Source organism: Ctenocephalides felis, unplaced genomic scaffold (assembly GCF_003426905.1).
Source record: "Ctenocephalides felis isolate EL2017-DRISC unplaced genomic scaffold, ASM342690v1 CF-g0.4_SCAFFOLD_03570, whole genome shotgun sequence".
NCBI lineage: Eukaryota > Metazoa > Arthropoda > Insecta > Siphonaptera > Pulicidae > Ctenocephalides > Ctenocephalides felis.
In genome coordinates this window covers 13,729,099-13,751,812 of record NW_020539724.1, presented here as the reverse complement: position 1 = coordinate 13,751,812, position 22,714 = coordinate 13,729,099, and the positions used below count along the sequence as shown (strand labels likewise).

The window sequence follows — 22,714 nt, the reverse complement described above, 5'->3', positions numbered from 1 at the left end:
ATTTTGAAAATTCAAAAACCGTTCGAAAGATATTGGTTGGGAATCGTGCTGATGAGTTTTTGGTAGAGATCGGCCGGGCTGTTTTCTTGTAATAAAGTGTTGAAAATTTTTTTTTTCGACGATTTTTATTATTATTTTTTGATGGTAGATACGATAGTCTTCTAGAATCTACATCATACTAAAATATTACGCCCCTACGACAAGTCGTTTAACTTTAAAAATTTGTCAAAGTTTGCAAAAATTAGTATCACTTTTTGGCATTTGTCAAAATTGTACCTTTCATCAACGTTTGCTGAACGCCTGAACCGATTTCAGAAATTTGAAAGCCATTTGATGTATCTTGATGAGGATTATCGTTTCTCAGCTTTGAGGGACGATCGGCCGAGCCGTTTCTTTGTACTTTGGAAAAAAGTGTTAAACTTTTCGTCCATATTTAAGCTCATACTACCGAATCGATTTTAAAAAATCAAAAACTGTTCGAAAGATATTACTTGGGAATGATACTGATTAGTTTTAGGTGAAAATCTACCGAGCTGTTTTCTTGTAATTAACTGTTGAAAAAATAAATCAGGCCGATTTTTATGGAACTTTTTTTGGCGATATATATCTTACTGAAATATTACGGCCTTACGACAAGTAGTTTAATTCTAAAAATTCATCAAAGTTTGAGAAAATGAGTAGTTTGATATTTGTTAAAATTAAAATTAGACGATTTACTTGGTATAACGATAGAGTACTTGGGCTTAATGAACATACTAAACTATCAAAGTCCTGCGGAAACTGATTCAATTATAAAAATTGTTGATTTGTGAAAATTAGCTTTTAGAAAATACTCCGAGTTGACGTGTTCGTTCGTTTTCAATTATGTGTAATAAAATAAATCCATTCGGAATAAAAGTATTCCGAATTTCACTCATAAATGAATTTATTTTTTATTGATTAAGTCGATTATTAACACTTATCGGGAAGTTCATGTAACTTGTCTTAAGGCAAAATACCAATACCAACTAGTTAATTTTATATTTAAACTAAGTACCAAAATTTGTCAACGTTTTTGTCAAAAATCCTGAACCGATTTTAAAAATTCAAAATCTGTTTGAAAGATATAAATTTGTTACTGATTAAGATCGTCAGTATATTAAATCAACAATGTTTTATCCCAAAGACATAAAATCGAATAGCTTAATAGCAAATGCAGGGAATATAAATCAATTTCCATCGCAAAGTTCAATTATTTATTCCCCCGTTGATATCGAATTGCAATGTTCGCAAACTAGTCTTTATCGAAGTCGTTTTTAGGCTTTCGACGTTCATTAAATTTTATTATCATAAAATACTATAGACATTGAGTGTTTTTCATCCCAGAGTACCTTATGCATCCTGATGGTGATCTGTATTTATCTTGGATAGAAATTGGGAAGAATCAGTAGTCGTAGTCGAGACCTAAAATTACACCTGATCGTCGAGAACTCACGTATTGATTTTGAAAATAATATAGGAAAGGATATTAAGGATGAATATTCACGACGGAAAGTTTTATTATAGGTTGAGATTGCCGTTTACTGTGACGCTTTTTGCTCCAGGATAAATAGATACAAACATTAGTGATAGGAGCATCAAAACTGATTTAAAAAGGCTATACATACAACAATCAATTACACACATATATTTTTCCCAGTATTGATTTTTTTTTATATCTATTACGTTTGCAAAAAGAAAGTGCGACTACACTGACATTTGACGTAGTTTTTGAGAATGAAAGCCAAATACTGACAAAGAAATCTTCAGATTGAAACGATAACTGCGAACATACTTCAAGCATTGTATCAATTATGAATCTTTACATGAGACAAAGCAGTCGATTTACAATCCGATTTCATTATATAAAGTCTAACAACGTCTTGAGAGATCTCAATCGTAAAAAACTTCAAAGGTGATATACTGTAATGCAAATTCAATAACAACTGTTTGAAGAATATATATTTTCTTGATAGTTGGTGATCACTACTTGTAGATTTAGTGTTTTATTAATGATATATCCATACTATATTATTTTAGAATGTCTTTGTTACTGAATGATGGTAAATCGCTGTCAATAGCCAAGAAACCTTGATCGAAGGCTGAAGTATTTGTCAATATTGATCGTGGGCGAGTTTGTGATTTCGTATAACATTGTTTGAAATATATGAAAAAACTCTTAAGAACACATTTTTGGGCGATATGAATAGATTTATGACGTATGATATGTAATAAAAAATGAAGCTGTTTTTATCTGTAACTAGATGACCCGACAGACGTTGTCCTGTACCCATGTCTACAATTTTTTAATATAATATACTAATATTTACAGTTTACCTAAAAATAATAATTATTGTTTTTTAAATTACTCTTCACGCCAAAATGCATATATATTTATAATATAAGCGATGTTAAATGCAAAACTGTTTTAAATAAAATGATGAGTCTCAATTCCCACACTATATTGGAAATTGAAGTCTTTTAAACGGTATAACATAACCATAACCATAACATAACACTGAAACTTCATGTTGGATTAAATTAATTTAATTTTTTATTATTTAAGATATCCAAAATTGCATCTTAAACTTCTCCTAATCAATATCGTGAGGGCCGAATTGTATGTGCTCATCTTTACTTTCCCATTTGTTGTTATAAAGTGAAGTTTTTACGAATTTTAAAAATTTTGTGGAAAGATTAGTAAAAGGTGCAATATTGAAAAAAAAATTATATTGAAAATTTAATATCCGAATCTTGTGTTGGCGCCCCCCCCCCCTAAGGCGTGCGCTCGTATTTTCGCATGCATCGTATTAAAGGTAGGACCGGCCCTGATTAATACTTAATTTCATATTTTGAGTGATTTTTTTTTCATATGTGTATCATTCAATCTCCCATACATATACTGTATCTTATATTATTTTAATTTCTGGCACATCACAGCTTCTTTTTGGCAATAATAATGTAGACATTTCATTTTTCTTATTCATAATCATAAATTTATTATACACATTCTAATATTGTCTAGGTTCATAAGTAGATTGAAATCTTTGGCCGATGATAGTTTTCATTTGTTTTCAATGCAAACAATGACATGCCGTGTTTTGCCTTTTTTGCATTTCTTTCTACAATGTTGCACATACATCCCAGTACTTTATAATCACATACATCTTAGAAAATTTTCTCAACAAACTTCAGAAAGATTTATCAAAATCCGAATAATCGTTTAAGAGGAGTATACAGTGAGTGCTTGTAATTTAATATGAAATTTATATAATAACAATAAAGCTCAAATTGATTCTACGTTTTAGTTAGAAAACGTTTGTATGTGAAAAAGAAAAGAGCCATTTTTAAGGTTTCCCCGACAATTATTCGATTTTTTCTCGCCGCAAGAACCATCTTTGGACTTCAATAAACATTTTGACCAAATTGGTCCAGGCGTTGTTGAGTTATGTGCTTACCAACACATTTTGCAATTCATTTTTATATATAAGATTATTGCCCGAGTACATCTATGATGAGTAATTTTTAACTCACAGTGCTTTATGCATCCTGATCATAGAAATTACACTATAGCAGTATAAGATTTATGATCCTGATGCTGACCCTCATTTATCTTAGATAGAAATTGAGAAGAATCAGTCAATCGATTGGTTAATCAATTTCTATTATTCTAATTATCATTTATAGAGTTCGGCCCTGTCCTAAGCCTACAATAAGAACCAGTTCTAATAAGTATTCGAGTAACCCAATGCTCGTGGGCTTGGCTCGGCTTACTGGGTTGCTACAAGGCTGTCGCCGGCTGATGCAGAAAACATATGTGACATGCATTAGGCCCAAGTCGACATTCCAACATAATCATTCTAAACGATTTATTGTGTGCAAATTAAAATATATTATTATTATACTATGACATAGAGATACAGCAAAATTTGCAGTATGGATAATAAATGGCAGAGAAATGGATTGTGCAAGTACAGTTCTTAAGGAGCACACCTAGTGACAACCTAAAAAAAAGGTGATTTATGGAAATTAAAAAATAAAAAAAAAAAACTACCGAATCCATCTATTTAAAATTTTGAGGGTATATTTATACATGTTTTGAGAAAATGCAGTAAAATTGTTGAAATAAAATATTAAATATCTTTGAAATAACACGCAATCTCCGGCGGCGCCAAAAAAAAGGTCCTCCACTGCTGGAGTGACTGCAGCCTTCTCCGTTGAAAAAACAAAAAATTCTCGTTAAACTAGAACATATTGTCTGTACGATGACCCTCAAGCGAACAAAAAAATCAAAAATTGGCAAAATGACAGCATGTGGAAAAAAGTTAAATTTTTCTCAAAATTTTGATCCTTTTTGGCCTGCCAACATTCGATTTTTGATCAGATCAAGAAACTGGAGGGACATGGAGAACAATATAGAGGAGATGCAAAAAAAAATTGATAGCGATCGGATCATTTGTCTCTGAGTAATCATTCCAGCAAATTCGATAAATGCTGTTTCGAGAAAAACGCGTTTAAATATAAAATGATCATTATATTATATACCATATATATAATCTTTTAAATAACTGTAACTCAAAAACTATTTAAGATATCGATTTGAAATTTTAGTGTTATTTCTAAAGGTATAGTCTATCGAAATATGGAAAAATTCAAAATTCAATTTTTTAAAAATTTCACACTAGCTGTGCCCCTTAAATAAAAATTTATGGATCTGAAAGTCAGTTACTTTGTATTTTGACTCGAGCAAAATGCATCGTGCACTTTACTGAAGTTTTAATGTAATTGTAATTAATGTTGAATTTAATTTTTATTAATATTTCTCTAATACTTATGATATTTTTTAATAGATGCAGCAATGTGGAAAAAGTTCTATTATCACTTGTAATCATATTAAAGATCTATATTTCAAAGTGGAAACTTCTTGATATCAGGCTGGACCAGGTGGGTATCAAATCTGGAACTCTGCGGTTACTACTGAGCCACGATAAACCCTACTTGAAAATAATATAATTAAATCAAAATAAATAGTAATCTTTCCTAAATTTGATGTTCTAGCAACTTCAAAAATTCTGCTTCTCCGTTTCTCACAATGGATTTTTAATCATTCATAATATTCATAATATCCATATGTGAATCAAATAAACAATATTGTCATAAAATAAATATTTAAAATAAACTGTATATGCAAACATTAAAATCGTTGCTATGAATAATATAAATTATTCTAAACAACTAACATGGAACAATAAGAGTTGTAAATGCAAATATATTTGTTTATGCAAAAGAAATATTCAAAATTAAAATTTAACAAACAGCATTGCTCGACAGCAAATTTGAAATAGTTCAGTTCATTATACAAAACTAAAAACAAAATCGTTTTGCATTTGAGTGACCACTCAAAACTTTGACCAGTTTTCCAAATATTATTTTTCAATGTTATCATATTACAATATAATATTTCTATCAAAAATGCAAGGCTTGTTCGTGGTAGGAGCTTTGGTCTTGCAAACAAACTCCAGTTTATAAATTACTATTAGAAATATCAGGGCAACCACTGGGTTGCCTTCTAGTATTATTAGGTTATAAGGAATTTAATCACAACAGCTTATAGGACACTACAGAGTTCTGAATGCTGTAAAATATAAAATAAAATATAAAAAGGTTTAGATTTTTTGTTGAAGATTATTCAATATTATATAACATCTATGTCAAAAACACGACCAACAAGAGTGAAAGTCAACAAATCAGCTATTAGTTGCTAATAACCAGTTGACATACTTATTGACCACAAACGAAGTCTAACACTTGCATATGATTTATGTTAAGGAAACATAAAATTTATCTTAATTTCTTTTGCATTAGATAATTTCTTTTTTACGGTTCTTTCATTTCCGATATAGATCAAATTAAAATTTAATTACCAATTAATTATAATTGGTAATTTGGTAATTAACGATTTCCAAAAAAAGTTCTCACGACTCACTTATGTAAAGGAAAAAAACTGATAAAATTGAAGTTGTAAAAAATACCGTGTTATATGTTTAGATAAAAAACTAATTAATAATTGAAGTAAATATTTATATCGTATTACAGCAAGAAACATGATATTTCACATCAATTACACAATTTTATACATCCATCTTGACTTATATCAAATAAAGAGTCACCTCTTCATATTACTAACAGAAAATTAATTACTGATTTCCGCGTGATTGAACTTCAGGTTTTATAGAATAATCAGTTTATTTTGATATTTAAATTTTCTTTATAAAATTCAGTTAGTACATCAACACAATCGTGAACAGGTCGATTCCTTTGTTCTTAAAGAAATTAACAAATCGGTCACGTTCCTGTGAACATTTGTTAAGAAATTACGACGAATGCTTACGAAATACTTTACACACCGGTAAATTAGAATATCACCGTGTTTTTCACCAAATTTAGGTTGTGTGACACGATTTTATTATATAGAGATAGACCTTTTTCAAAAAATCGAATAATTGCCGGAAAAACTCTAAAAACAGCCCTTTTCTTTTTCTCATGCAAACGTTTTCTAACTAAAACGTAGAATCAATTTGAGCTTTATTGCTATTATATAAAGTTCATATTAAATTACAAGCACTCACTGTATACTCCTCCTAAACGATTATTCGGATCTTGATAAATCTTTCTGAAGTTTGTTAAGGAAATTTTCTAGGGTGCATGTGATTATAAAGTACAGGGGTGTATGTTCAATATTCTAGAAATAAATGGAAAAAATTGCAAAAAACAACATGTCATTGTTTGCATTGAAAACAAATGAAAACTATCATCTGCCAAAAATTTCAATTTACTTATGAACCTAGACAATGTTAGAATATGTATAATAAATTTATGATTATGAATAAGAAAAATTAAATGTCTACATAAGAAAAATTAAATATCTACATTATTATTGCCAAAAAAGCAGCTGAGATGTGCCAGAAATATGTATGGAAGATTGAATGATACACATTTGAACAGGATATGACAAATAAATTCACTTAAAATATGAAAGTAAGTATTAATCAGGGCCGGTCCTACCTTTAATGAGATGCTTGCGAAAAATACGAGCGCACGCCTTAGGGGGCGCCAACACAAGATTGGGATATTAAATTTGTAATATAGTTTTTTTTAATATATAATTTCCTTGCATCTTTTACTAACCTTTCCACAATATTTTTAAAATTCGTAAAAATTTCACTTTATAGCAAATGGGAAAGGAAAGATGAATGCATACAATTCAGCCCTCACGATATCGATTAGGAGAAGTTTAAGATGCAATTTTGGATATCTTAAATAATATAAAACTAAATTAATTTAATCCAACATGAAGTACCAGTGTTATGTTATGGTTGTGGTTTTGTTATACCATTTAAAAGTCTTCAATTTCTAATATAGTGTGGGAATTGAGACTCATTTTATTTGAAGCAGTATATCATAAATGTATATGCATTTTGGCGTAAAGAGTAATTTAAAAAACAATAATTATTATTATAGGTAAACGGTAAATATTAGTAAATTATATTTAAAAATTGTAGACATGGGTACAGGACAACGTCTGTCAGGTCATCTAGTATATATATATATATATATATATATATATATAAACATGCTTATAATCTTGTAGAATTTATTTGTTGCATCTCGCACATCTCAATATGCGGAAACATGCCGAGAGTACCCTGACTGAATCGTACATTTTCATTTTATATATTGGAAGAGTATTATGAAAATATGTTTACAGCATCCAATAAATTAGTCGACAACAGAATTATATCATACAAGTGGTTATATTGCATGTTCATTTTCCATGCTATAATTCTATACATTAAATACGTCCAAAGAGCTTCGAGATTTGAAACAATGTATGAAATTGCAAACAAGCAGCATGGATGATAAAATCAAATAAATATTGATAATTTTTTAAAAAAAAATATAATTGTTAAAGGTAATTTAGTTGAAAAATTTTACAAATCCTTCAATTGCCACTAGACTTATTACACACACTTCATTTGCCAATTGAGCCCTGGTGCATTTACAGAAAAATCAACATTTTTAGCTTTTGTGAACAAAATATTGTTTAGATGGTTCTACGCAAATTAATTTTTTTTTTTCAAATAAATATATGTAATTTATTTTCTGCTTATTTATCATATAAATTTATTCTATTTTTCATAATTATTTCCACCAAGTGTGAAAAGGTCTCAACAATATTTAAAACCGTTGCTCCATAATTACAAGTTACGCATCTTGCTCATCTCTCTCCTCTAATTACCTCATAATTAGTACTATTAATTACTGTGTAAGATCATATTTTAATCACTTTAGGGTCGATAAACAAAATAGAAAGCTATATTATAATTTAGTTTGATGTTAAACAAAATCGTCATCGAAAATAAAATAATTTTTTATATAATTAAATGAGAAAGTACATCAGAGAAATTAACAGTGAGAATTTACTTTAATTGTGTGAACGGTAAAGATACAATAATCTTAATTAACAAGATTTTCATCACTTGGATTTAAATTTAAACATAGAAATATACAAAGTCCGACATGATGCTAAATTTGGCTAATTAATAATTAAATATGAATAATCGTATCTTTGTTTTTAAATTTTAAACTCTACTTATTGATTTGATATTTCTCTGGCATATAATATATTAAATTGAATATTTATAACTAAATTTAATTATTGTATTATAAATAATTTTATTCATGAAATAATTTTATTATAGCAATTTGAAACTGCTGGTAATATGATTAATTATGATAGTAAAACAAAACTAGTGGTGTGTGGCATCGTGCCTTAAGGCAAATTGCTGGAACTTCCCGTACCGTAACGAAATGTTCGAGGAATATTAAATATTTTCAAATAGATTGTTATAAATACTGTAACATTTGTCTAATATTTATAAGAATTATATAAACTGAATTGCAAAGAAAATCTAAAATATTTTCGATATACAAAAAAAATATTTCTTGAAAAAAAAATTGGAAAAAATAATTAAAACAATTTCTCCAAAAGCAATTAGTTTGTTAGAACAAGCAGAAAGTTCTTTGAATCATTCAAATCGGACGCTTAGTTCTCTCAAAAACTGCAATTTTCTGCACATTTAGCTCTGTATCTTCGAAATGGCTGGGCCCGCCTTTGCCAAAAACTAATAACCACCTCTCCCAATCATTACTAATTGAATGTTTTTTAGATCATTCAAATCGGATGCTCCGTTCTCTCAAAATCTCGATTTCTATTTTCTGCACTCTTTGCTCTTTATCTTTGTAACTGCTGGATCTGCCTTTACCAAAAACTAATCAGCACGTCTCCCTATCAATAGGAATTGAATGTTTTTTGAACCATTCAAATCGGTTGATCCGTGCGCCCGATGAAAAATTGTATCCATACATACATACATATGCCAAAATGTTCAGAAACCTTCAAAACGCGAAGAAATATAAAAATTTTCAATTTCGATTTTTGTATGATTACAATAACTACCCTACGGGAAGTTAATTATGATAATCACACAATAACCCAAGAGTTTCTATTTTAGGTACCCTTTTGACTATTAACCACGGTCAAGAGTACAAGATATAAATCCAACTTTCCTCAATAAATATTCAAACCTTCTTGTTTTCTCTAAGCCGTAGACATGTATAGCAAATTATTTACTCGGACTATTATAAATATATAATGTTAAAATATCGAAAACAGGGTTCTCACACAATCGTATGCAATGTAATTCCTTTCAGCCATAAACTTGAGCAGACAGAAAACGAAATGAAAAGCATTATATGGACAAAACAAAATAGAAAACTTTTCGTAACTTATGATAATATGTAAACCTTTATATGTAGAATGCGTTTACGGTGATAGTACATATTACATTAAACGTATTCACCGGGAACGATCATACATCTGGCGCAGAGCAATCAGATAATTTTCAACCGCGCGGTCGGAAATCTTTCGAAAAAGGAGGAACATTTAATGATGCAATTAAGCATGACTCGCTGAAATCGACCGAAACACAGATGATGTGATAGTAAGAGAGTCGATTGAAAGCATCATTTTATTAGATAGATAAAAAACACTGTAACTTGCAAGATAATGAAGAAATGCACTGCTACTTACATATGAATTTAATAAAATGCTGCCGCTTGCATAAGATTTAAGAAATACACCGCTACCTGCACAAGAATCTATTGAACATATAATTTTACTACATAATTGAAAAGCAAACGCAGCTTTTTGTATAAAAATCGATTGGAAACCTAATGTCGCCAGAAATTTAAAAAAAAAGACAGAAACTTGCATTCAGTCTCGGTTAAAAGTGCAATTTTACTGGATAATTAAAGATAAAATACTACTACTTGTGTAAGAATGGATTCAAGGTATAATTTTACGAGATAGTTGAAGAAAAAACGCTGTTATTTGTATAGAAGTTAACCAGTTTGGTCCTATGGGATTCAACTATGGGGTACCGCCAAAAAAACAATATACAGATCATTCCCAACTGGTTGGTTCAGCAGGACAGCAACATGATGACAGTAAATGAAAAAATTCGACAAAAATCAGAAAACTATAAAAGAAGAATTGACGAACACTCAAATTACTTGGCACAGAAAGTATTTTCAGAAGCACGCTCAACCAGGCGTTGGGCTGGTTGTTTTCCAGCTAAACACAAAGAAAGTATTAAACAAAACATCAAAAAAAATTATAATAAAAAAATCTGGCACTTATAGAAATTAAATTTCATATTCATTTGTTATTATATACAGGGTGCCCCAGAACTTAACGTCAAGCCGAAACTGGGTGATGATCTTAACAATCCTGAAAAAAAATTTCACGTTGTTAAGAAATTATGAGTTCTTAAGTGCAACTTAGAGCTTTGGTGAAATTAAGACAATTTTTCGGCTGTTGTGGTTCATTTTTATTGATTTTGTTCATTTAAACATTGAAACCGTAACCGTGAATAACATTTCTAGGACAACAGTAAAGAAATAACACAATTGCTTCAAGTTTTTAAGAAGACTTTTTGTTGAACTATGTATTAAAAAATTTCAAAATCCGTCGACTTTAAAAAAATGTACTACTAAATTTAATCAGGATTGTGAAATGATATATATATGAATACTTAATAATTCAATGATTTAAAAAAAAATAAAACCGAAAAATGGTCCCATAATTGCAAAAGTGCTCAACTCGATTTGTTTTGCATAAGCTCTGAGTAGATTCCTAATTTCCTTTTTCAGACCAGGCGAAGCAGATACTGACTCCACTTTTACCAAAATCAAATAAAAGTAGTAAAATAAATAATGAACAATTTAGACCAACTTCATCTTAGAGTTATTGGAATAAAAGTAAAATAGAAAAATACCTTTTAGTTATTATAATAAGTATTTAAAGTGTTTCCCACCTGCATCAATAAATTCAAAAAACAAACAATTTTTCTATCTGCTTTTTATTGCTTAAGTTCTGGGTCACCCATCATATAATTTACAACAGTTCTTAGTGGACACCCAACAAATATGATAAAGTAAATATAAAAAATAAATTTCTATTCATTTATTTATCCTCTTATCCTTATAAATTTCTATTTAAGCTTCAAAAATTGTATATTTTTCGAATACATGGACGATTACTGTAATAGATCTTCCCTAAGCTCTCCGTGTATTATTATTTTAAATCATTTTAATCTTCCAAGCAATCGATTACGTTAATTGCACATTAACGAATAGCGACAAATGAATCCCCGTCTGATAGAACACAAACCGAACATGCCCTCCGATTGCTTGCATTAGAATACGCTTCTACAACAATTTTTTTCTTCTTTTTGCCTGAGAAATTACCCATCTGACTGTATATGTTCGGTAATAAAACACTTCAGCAAACGATCAATTAGTTAGGTTGGAGATCTGAAGATTATCTAATACAATAAATGACTGGGAAACTAATAAAACCAGGACCAGGGATGGGGAATGGAAATTAATTGATTTGGAATGAATTTATAGTATAACGCATAATGCAAAATAGTATATTGCATAGTTTATAAAGCAATGAAGGTGACAACCTTCATGGCATCGAGCTTTACATGGAATGGTTGCTACCCCTGGTAGAGTGTTTTAATGGAACTAATTGTTCACTTTTAAAAGTAAAGTCCGCGAAACAACATGTTTAGTAAATAATAAATAAATATATTTTCTTTTATTATAACTTAGTGACAAATCAGTGATTGTGATTAAAACTGCAACAAATACATAATATACAAACAAATCAGTGTTTAATACAGTCCACAGCTACAAGGATTAAATTATAACCCAACAACCTGAATTATCGAAGAAGAGTTTTAATAAATTCTATAACTACGTAACGCAAATACAACATTCATAACAAAATTAGTTATTAAGTTTATAGTAAATCTTAAATTAATCAAACCTAAATTAGTTACAAATCATACAATAATAATGATGAACAAATAAGTAATTAGTAATAATTCATCTAAAGTTGCAAAAGCTCGTTCCATCTTATATTTCCCATGTTTCAATCACTTGATCGATGAAGACATATTCCTTTTATTAACAAGGACAATCAATAAACCAAATGATCGATTTCCAATAATATTTCAGGTAGGTATGTTAACCAAGGATAATAAACAAATGCTTAGAGTTATGCGTTCAATTGTATCTCTACAGAAAACAATTATGGATAATGGATGAGATTTCCTTGGTTGATTTATGAATAATGTGCGTCTAGAGATAAACACACTTCGTTTTATGAAACTATTTTAATTGCTTATGTCTGTAATGTTAAGTAGTTTCTTTTAACTAACAGATGAAAAAGTGATGACAGGTGAGAAAGACTGCGTGAATTCGAAAATTAGTAAATGATAGAATAAAATTTTAATTTTATAGCATTCCATATATTGATCGTATTATGTAATCTCATGTAGGTATTTATTAATTAGTTTCACGCAATTTGCAATTAATAATGCAGTTCAAAAACAATAGTTCTTAGATATTTCACACCCAGTTTGATATCATCACATTATTAAATAACGGATTATAATTATGAACCGTATAATTTTGCAATCACTATTCGATTAAGGTTAATTGCATTGATGATATGAGTGATGTATTTAGATTCTAGTTCAATCAAAGATATACCAATAATCAGTACGATAGTGTTGTGTGTTAAAACTTCAATAAACCAATTATTTTACAAGGATCCTGATGCAAAATAACTTGATGATTAGAAAACGTTCTACCATAAGTTTTGCACATTACTATTTGACACCTTCATTTAAATTGGACATTGACCGATGATGTTATCGTCGTGCAGTTATTTCCAAGTGCGATTGAGAATGGCATTGTGGTGAAGCTAAAAAATTACAATGACAGCTACAGATAATGCTTGAGTTATAGCAAGATGAATGTATAATACATGCAATGGGATCTGCAGATTCTGATTTGAAATATTCCACCTCCTTCTGCTACTTTTCAACACTTCAAATTTTTATTTCCTACTACCGTCACCCTGTGTCTTGTAATATCAAATTCCATTAAGTCCGCATGTAAATTCATTGGAAAAGAAAATTCGTTCGTGATCTAGCAAGCAAATAGGATTTATATATAATACCTTCGTTGGCAGATTATTGCAAAATAAATACAACAACAAGACGACGACCCTTCGAACGGTTTTAGCTGTCAAAGTACATGCTTTACACGAGCCGTGCAACGCGAAAATGAGGAAGTTTTCCTGATTGACTGTTAGATATTGCTATCATGCTTTCATACATTTAGTCGGGTAGCTGATAAACGATATAAGAATAATATTCATATATAAAATATTTTTTATTTATTTATTTATATATTAAAACGCTAATGTGCTCTAAATATTAATATGATAGACTAGACGAAAGTAATATAAAATGTAAAATTTAACAATAGTTTTATACAGCCATAACGCCATAATACAAGATTTAGTGCAAAGTCCCGTAACGCCAGACGGCACCTACCGCCGGACACTCTATGTAACACGTATTATTTAAGCGTGTATAATTTTTTTTATTTCAAAATACAAGTGAAAGGGGCGCGGGGGTACACAGGTGCAAGTTCACGCGCCAAGACACACCTGTGATGCACACGGCCACGGCGGGAGCAACCCTTTGCTGTTTTAGGCGCAAAATCGCGGTGTCACCTAAATATCAATGGAAGTAATTCTAGTATATTTATGCATTTACACTTGGGTGGCATTCGAAGATGAAAGTAGTACTTGATTGTTATCCGTAAAATGGTAATTTCAGTAGGTACCACCAAATGAATGAACATGCCTGTCCCTTAGCACCAGACACTAAGTCGTGCCTTAGCGCCGGACAGAAAACATATTGATATTTCTTGTGAGAATTGACGTAATTTATTCTAATTATTTAATTTTGTTCTGTATGAGTGCTAACGGTCACTACATACCCCCATTTTTTGTATTTCCTAGTCAAAGAATGAAAATCTTATGATGAATGCTCCAGCTGAAAGCATCGGTGTGGTCCAGCCAAAAGGGTGGATAAATAGTGATTTTTTTGCAATATCTAAGAATATTCGTCAAACAAATATGTGCACACATCCCAGAGTATGGAGATGGTTACATATAGTTCAATGCTGGTTTTGGAAATTTGGAAATTTGATTGATAGTATTAACTATTTTTTAGCAAAGGTTGCGTTTTTGTTAATTTAGTTTGATTACTAACTTTGTTATCTAACATAAGTCATAATTTAATAAATATTTCGTAAAATATTTTTTGATTTATCTATAAATAACCTTAGGTGTTTGGCACTTGGAAACTTCCCCCTAAATAAATTTGTTATGCACCAATTTATGTTTAACAAAAATGATAGAAATAGAATAGATTACGTTTCTCACTAATTTTAAAATGTCAAGCTGTAGAAACTATAATTTATTGCCGTCAGCTTGTCTATTATGAAAAACGGAAGAGTGCATTTCAATATTACTTACAGTAGGTATCGAGCATATCAAGCTCGCATTCCGTCGTTCGCGTGCTCGTTTATAATACATTGGATTTATATAAATGTTATTCTAGAAAATAAATAAACGTCAATAATAACTGTTAAATGTTAACTGCCAATGGTGAATGCAATAAAGCAACCGCAAGCATAAAATTAAATTAATTAGACTAACAACAAAAGAGTCAAAAATTGGCTTCATACCTTAACCAGGTTTGTCGAACAACAGTCTGAAAACAGCATGTCAATTACATGTTTTATGAATCTAATCCAGGTTTATAGCAAATTTATTCGTGGTTCTGGCGATAAAAAGCACACGATTGAAATTCTGCGGTGTCTTTCGTTCCTGGACGGACGCGATGGTATTCCGTACAGTTTGCGAGAAAAATGACCCGTTATAGGTTCATCAACGATACACAGGAATATTAAAATGCTTTTATATCATAAATTCCTATCATAGCTCAAGATAACTAGAGAAGATCTATACCAATTTGAAAAAAGAATTAGGAAAAACTAGACTCATAAATAACAGAAATAAAAAGCACGAATATAAACCTAATACTTTTTAACTTCCCGAAGGAGAAGTTTATGTTTTCATCAAAAAATCCGAATTGCTAATTTTATGTTTTCTCGACGTTTCAAGCCATTCTGAATCAAATGAGACCAAATTTGAAAAAAGTATGTGTGTGTGTATGCGTGTGTGTGTGTGAACAGATTTTTTGCCGTAAATCGACGTTTTCTCAAAAATGGCTGGACCGATTTTAGAAATTTAAAAGCTATTCGATGTATCTCGATGAGGACTAGCGTTTATCAATTTTGCGCGACGATCAGGCAAGCCGTTTCTTTGTAAATAGCAGAAAAGTGAAAAAATTCACCCACGTTTTAGCCCGCAGTTCTGAATCGATCTTGAAAATTCAAAAACCGTTCGAAAGATATTGATTGGGAATCGTGCTGATGAGTTGTTGGTAGAGATCGGCCGGGCCGTTTTCTTGTAATTATGTGATAAAAAAATTTTTTTCGACGATTTTTATTATTATTTTTTTGACGGTAGATACCATAGTCTTCTAGATCATACTAAAATATTACGGCCCTACGACAACTCGTTTAGCTTTAAAAATTCGTTAAAGTTTGCAAAAATTAGTATCGTTTTTTTGGCATGTGTCAAATTTAGACATTTCATCGACGTTTTCTCAAAAACGCCTGAACCGATTTCAGATATTTAAAAAGCATTTGATGTATCTCGATGAGGATTATCGTTTCTCAGTTTTGTGCGACGATCGGCCGAGCCGTTTCTTTGTAATTTGGAAAAAAGTGTTAAACTTTTCGTCCACATTTAAGCTCATTCTACCGAATCGATTTTAAAAAATCAAAAACTGTTCGAAATGTGGGGATCAAGCAGGCTAGTCATGGCAGTCAATAAATTTTATATAATTTTATACAAGTGGAGTTTATACTTTCATATACATTACCACACCCACAGAAAGATATTAGTTGGGAATGATACTGATTAGTTTTAGGTGAAAATCTACCGAGCCGTTTTCTTGTAATTAACTATTGAAAATAAAAATTAAGACGATGTTTATGGAACTTTTTTTTGGCGATATATATCCTGGTCTTATAGAACTTACTGAATTACGGCTTTACGACAAGTAGTTTAATTTTAAACACTCATCAAAGTTTGAGAAAATGAGTAGTTTTTTTGACGTTTGTTAAAATTAAACTTAGACGATTCACTTCGTATAACGATAGAGTACTTGGTCTTAATAAACGTAATAAATCAATAAAGTCCTACGGAAACTGGTTCAATTAAAAAAATATTGATTTTTGAAAATTTGCTTTTAGAAAATACTCCGATTAACGTGTTTGTTCGTTTTCAATTATGTGTAATAAATCCACTCCGAATACTTTTAATCACTCATAAATTAATTTATTTTTTATTGATTAAGTCGATTATTTACACATATCAGGAAGTTCATGTAACTTGCCTCAAGGCAAAATACCAATACCAACTAGTTTTTGTAGATTTCGAATGCTCGGTTAAATTTTAAATATATGTTCTATCAACTTGTGGTATTTTTCGTGTATTTAAAAAAATCAAATTTTGGTATCAAAAATTAATAATGACTTGAAACATCGACAAAACAAAATTTGCGAGACAGACTTTGCGACGAAAACATAAACTTCTCTTTCGTGTTAATTGTTAAAGTGTTTTCCAAACTATGAGATGAAAACGTTTATCAATAAATATATAAGGTTGTCAAATATCTCCCTTCCGCCTTTTTGTATTATAAACCAAGAGCAAAAAAGCGGAAGGGAGATATTTGACAACCTAATATTTCAATTATTACCATCTATCACTTACATTGTTGACTAGTACGCCGCAATACTCGGGTTGTCCCTGCTGGGCGGTGAGATCGACGCTGAGGTGCAGTGTCCGGCCGCCGTCGCCCGACGCCATGCAGGCCGGCGTTCTGAAGTCCCTAGAATGCGCGACGCCTTGATAGGGCCCTCGAAAATGTATCCTGATGTTCATCCTGCCGGCCTTGCATGTCGCAGTCACGGCGGGCGAGAATTCTTCGGGGGGATCCGAGTTGATTCCACCATGCTGTGCCGCACACTGGGGGAGGAAAAATAAGTAAATTTAATAGATATATTGAGGTAATTGAGAATTCATCATGTTTATTTAAGAGGCCAGCGGTTACGATATCAGTTAGAGCGTGGGCTAGCACCAACCAGTACCAGGTTCGCTGGTTCGATTCCCGCTACCTATGTCAAATTTCCACTTGGAGTTATAATATGGATCACTATGGGATCACAATATAATTCCAAGTGGAAATCGTCCTTCGTGGACATAGTTGCATCATACAATCATATGTAAACTATTAGACGTAAGAGCTAATATATAAAAATCCCACTCATAGGATAATGGTGAACCGATGGGTTGCCTCTCATAACAATACCTTAGGTCAAAAGTCATACACAAAAAAACAGCTTATAGAACATTAAAGTAAGAGTTCTGATTGCTGTAGAAACAATAAATAAAAAAAAATGTTTATTTAAACATGCATTATTTCTATACTGAAAAAACAGGGTTGTCCAACCCTAACATTTAAATGTTTTATATTGTGCCATTCAAAAATAAGTAAGGTCCTAAATTTTTAAATCAGGTGTTTTTGAGCTTAAGAAAAATCTAAATTTTATTTAAAAAAAAACTATTTATTTTTGAAGTAAAACTTCTTTAGGCGCGACTAGGGTGTAAAACCGTACAAATGGAATGGAAGTGCGTTACGGCAGATAAGAGTCGAGCCAATGATATCGCTCTCAAATAGACGTCGCGTATGTGAATAGAGATCTGTCGTTGTATGTGTACCGGCATCAACGTTGTAAGCGTATCGGTATCGACAAGGAAATCGACATAGATAAATAAACATTTTAAAGTTACATCCTAGTACAAATCTTGATTTAATAAAAAATGCCTGAATCGGAAGAAAATTTTACCCTGTTCCTTGAAAATAATAAAACTAATGAAACATTTGTGCCGTATAATAAACGTAAGTTTATTGATTAGAAATTATTTCTATATTAGTTTTTATAAATCTTTAAAGTTATTAAAAGAGAAAATATTTTTAGGCAAGGCAGATATTAAAGCTGTTCAAAGAATGTGATTATATCGCCAGCGATGAAATAAAAAACATACAAGCAGTCAATGAATGTATGTTAATTTTAATTACATGAAGTTCTTGAAACACAATTACATGATGAGTGAAGTTGCGAAAACAATATTTGAACAATATGTGACCTATAGAATTATTAATCAGCAATTACTTCATTTCTCTAATAAAGGTTCATTTTTAAATGCTAATTACGATGACAAACTTATCATTTCATATTTGAAGAATGAATTTAATTACATTATTGTTTTTAACCCTCCGTCGGTCGGCGTGGTCTGGCCAGACTTTTTTCGACTTCAATTAAAAAAAAAAATTACTTCTAGTAATCCTATCGACTTGAAATTTCTTCACTTTTCCTAAAATTTCATTAGCTGTCGATCAATGAAAAAATCAGGACGAAAAAAATTGCAGAAGGATAATTATAAGGATATTAACTTTTTTATACTTCGAACGGTCGGAGTGGTCTGTCTAGACCACCCGTACATTTTGTATGAAATATACGCTTTTTGATATATGAAAACCATTATTTTTTTCTTTTTTCTGGTATTTTCTATTCAAACTGTATTTTATATATTCTTTGCTATGTGTTGTAGTAACATGGATGTTAGTATTTTCACGACGAGAGTTCCTTAAAAACCTACCAAACTTATTGTCAATAAGTTATTGGTCATCGCAAACATTGAAAATCGGATGAGTAATGCGCACATTATCAACAATTTTTCTACCCGTACTGCGTTCGGAAATTTTTTTGGCAAACCTGTAGTGAAATTATATTTTCAACTTGAATTTTACAGCTCATTTCAAAGGCGACGCACATAATTTCGTTTTCGTTTGAATTTCACATTCATTTCGAAGGAGCCGAAAAAGAATAAATATTGTTTTTCATTAATTTAAAACAGAAAAATGAAAATAATAAAAAAAGCTACGATTTTTTTATATTCTTTGATTTTTTTATATAATATAATATAATATATAATTTTTTTATTATAAGCTTATGAGCTCAACACATGCAAAAGATGGTAAGAAAAAGCAAAAATCAAAACTATAAATATTTACTACTAATAATCGTTGACATATAAGACACCAAAAACTTATTTATCCCATATAAATGCATGTAAAGTGAATGGTGGTCCAGCCAGACCACTCCGACCGTTCGAATGTGTATAAATATCCGACCGACGGAGGGTTAAATATTATACATATTTTTATTGCTATTATAAATATATAATTTATAATTTATCATTATATAAATGTGTATAATGGTTGACACTATTGAATGTGCGCATCACGAGTGTTACCATATTACTAATAAACATTATTCAAAATTGTTATATGATGTATTTATTCTTACTTAAATGCCATATTAATTAATTTTAATTATTATATTCTGCTCTATTCGATTTTTACATATTTCATTGACGTTGTCGTCAGTTGTCGTTAGCAGGCAGATTGGAGTTGGAAGATTATCAATAAAACAGTAGTTATTGAAAGTAGTTATATTTCAATTACACTTATGTAAAAAAAATGGGAAAAACTTCCCATTAGTAATATTAAATTTGTCCTTTTCCCAATTCGTCAGCCTAAAGTTTGATGTATCCATTGAGAAACGTTCGAATGGCAATGGACCTTCCTCCGATGTTGCCCACGTTGTGCAACCCGTCGCCTATATATGTGCACGCGGGCCGACCGGCAACGTCACGTCACGGACTCTCGATAAGGCATCAAACCGACGAAAGTGAAAACTTGTTCGCCCACCTTCATCAAACTGGTGTAATGTTTGAACACGGACGCGGGCACACGATTTGTAGTAGGTATACAGATACTCTGGATAATAAACATTCATATATACAATGTATCTGCATATATAAACAAAGCCGGAATACTGAGCTTGAATCTCATAAACTTGATTGTTCATCCCAAAAATATTAGGAGAGTTCTCTTAAAACCTTCCTTTATGTATATCATAAGTACACTTTATGTACTTCATATCCCAATACCTAACGGCAATTTTAATTTCATATTAAATAGTTTCTTTCAAACCTGCCCACCTGTATCATTGAATGGAAATCAACTGCCACAAAATGACACAGTTAAATATTTAGGCATGCACTTAGATAAAAGACTGACATGGAAACATCATATAAAAACAAAACTAAAAATTACAGAATTATTTTGGCTAATAGGAAGAAACTCTGTACTATCACTGGATAATAAGGTTTTAATATATAAAACCATTATTAAGCCAATTTGGACCTATGGCATTGAACTATGGGGATGAGCCAGTAAATTTAATATAGTTATGATGCAAAGAATTCAATCCAAGACTCTTCGTATATCTTAAGTACACTTTATGTACTTCATATCCCAAAATCTAATGGCAATTTAAATTTCATATTAAATAATTTCTTTCAAACCTGCCCACCTGCATCATTGAATAGAAATCAACAGCCACAAAATGACACAGTTAAATATTTAGGCATGCACTTATTATTAGATTAAAGATTGACATGGAAACATCATGTAAAAACAAAAATTCAACAAATTAAACTAATTTTGGCTAATAGGAAGACACTCTAAACTATCACTGGATAATAAGGTTTTAATATATAAAACCATTATTAAGCCAATTTGGACCTATGGCATTGAACTATGGGGATGAGCCAGTAAATCTAATATAGTTATGATGTAAAGAGTTCAATCCAAGACTGTTCGTCAAATGTGTAATGCTTCATGGTATTTTTCAAACCACACTATGATCTGAACATACCTTATATTAAAGATGTTATCAAAGACAAATGTTAGCTTTTCTATTATGCTTATGTCTTTATGTATACAAGGTGTCCCCAAGATGTTCAGCCGAAACGGGGTGATAGTATTGATCGTAACTATCACGAAAAATATATATATATATATCACGTAGTTTGAAAAGTATGAGCTTTTAAGTGCAACTTAAAGCTTAGGTAAAAATGTTACTATTTTTCAGTTATACTGGTTATTGTTTTCAATTTTTGTACATTTAAACTTTCGACCCATAATTGAAAATAACATTTCTACCATCACAGTACAAAATAAAAGCTCATAATTTCATAATACCACAATCCTGTTCCGGGTTAATATTGATCTATGGAGACACCCTGTATAAAAGTATAAACAATACAAACATTTACGGTCATATAGAATAATTTATATATTGAATGTATAAAAAATTTATAATTTTTAAATTTATGTAAGTAAATAACCATTTTTCCTTCAACAGCTTTTATAAATTTCTTTACAATTTCCTAATAAATTATTTACATTTGCATGTTAAAATCACTACTCTAGGTTTGTTTCTTATACATTCATTGAAATCTCTTCAAGATTTATTTTAAACATGGTACGTCACGATGTACTTATTAAGATACAAGGTGAATGCGCAAGGTCTCATCAATGTAAATATTTAATAATAATAATAATAATAATGCATTCAGTAATATACTTTGTTATAAACTTTATATAGTAGTAAGAATTTTGAAAATTATGTTGAACATCTTATTATATAGTATGAAAATCCAGAAATGGAATAAAATATAAAATGATAGTTTAAAATACTTCTCTAATTTTCTTGATTAGTAAATTCTGCAAAAAAAAAATCTTGTATACATATTGACTTAATTTTTATTTGAATGTATATAAGTTGCATAGCAGTAATGAATTTATAAGTATTAAATCTCCTTCCCAAGATACAATACTATTTCTTTTATGTAAATAAAGCCCTTCACAACAAATGATTTTCATAAGAAAAGTTCATTCCAAAGAAAAATAACGTTACATCCATTGTGCATGCAATATTTTTACATCTGGAACTTGTAAAACAAAGATTATATATAATGTTAAATGCGTAAAAACTTCAACATTTAGGTACAGTTTTAATTAGTAGCTGGTGTAAAGTTTTACAGAATAAAATAGTAGAACTAATTGCTAGAGTCATAACTGTATCAAATATGAAG

The 22,714-nt window shown here is 30.4% G+C and overlaps 1 protein-coding gene across 1 annotated transcript in view; it reads right to left on the bottom strand.

Annotated features, from left to right (window-relative positions):
- Positions 1-20,960, bottom strand: part of LOC113383418 — a 41,406-nt gene extending 20,446 nt beyond the window's left edge. Inside the window, exons 1-2 of the mRNA XM_026621685.1 lie at positions 20,889-20,960; positions 17,417-17,671 (exon numbers count right to left, since the gene is read on the bottom strand). Of these exons, the coding sequence (XP_026477470.1) occupies positions 17,417-17,671; positions 20,889-20,960 (327 nt within the window). The remainder of the gene's footprint in view (positions 1-17,416; positions 17,672-20,888) is intronic.
- Positions 20,961-22,714: the final 1,754 nt, after the last annotated feature.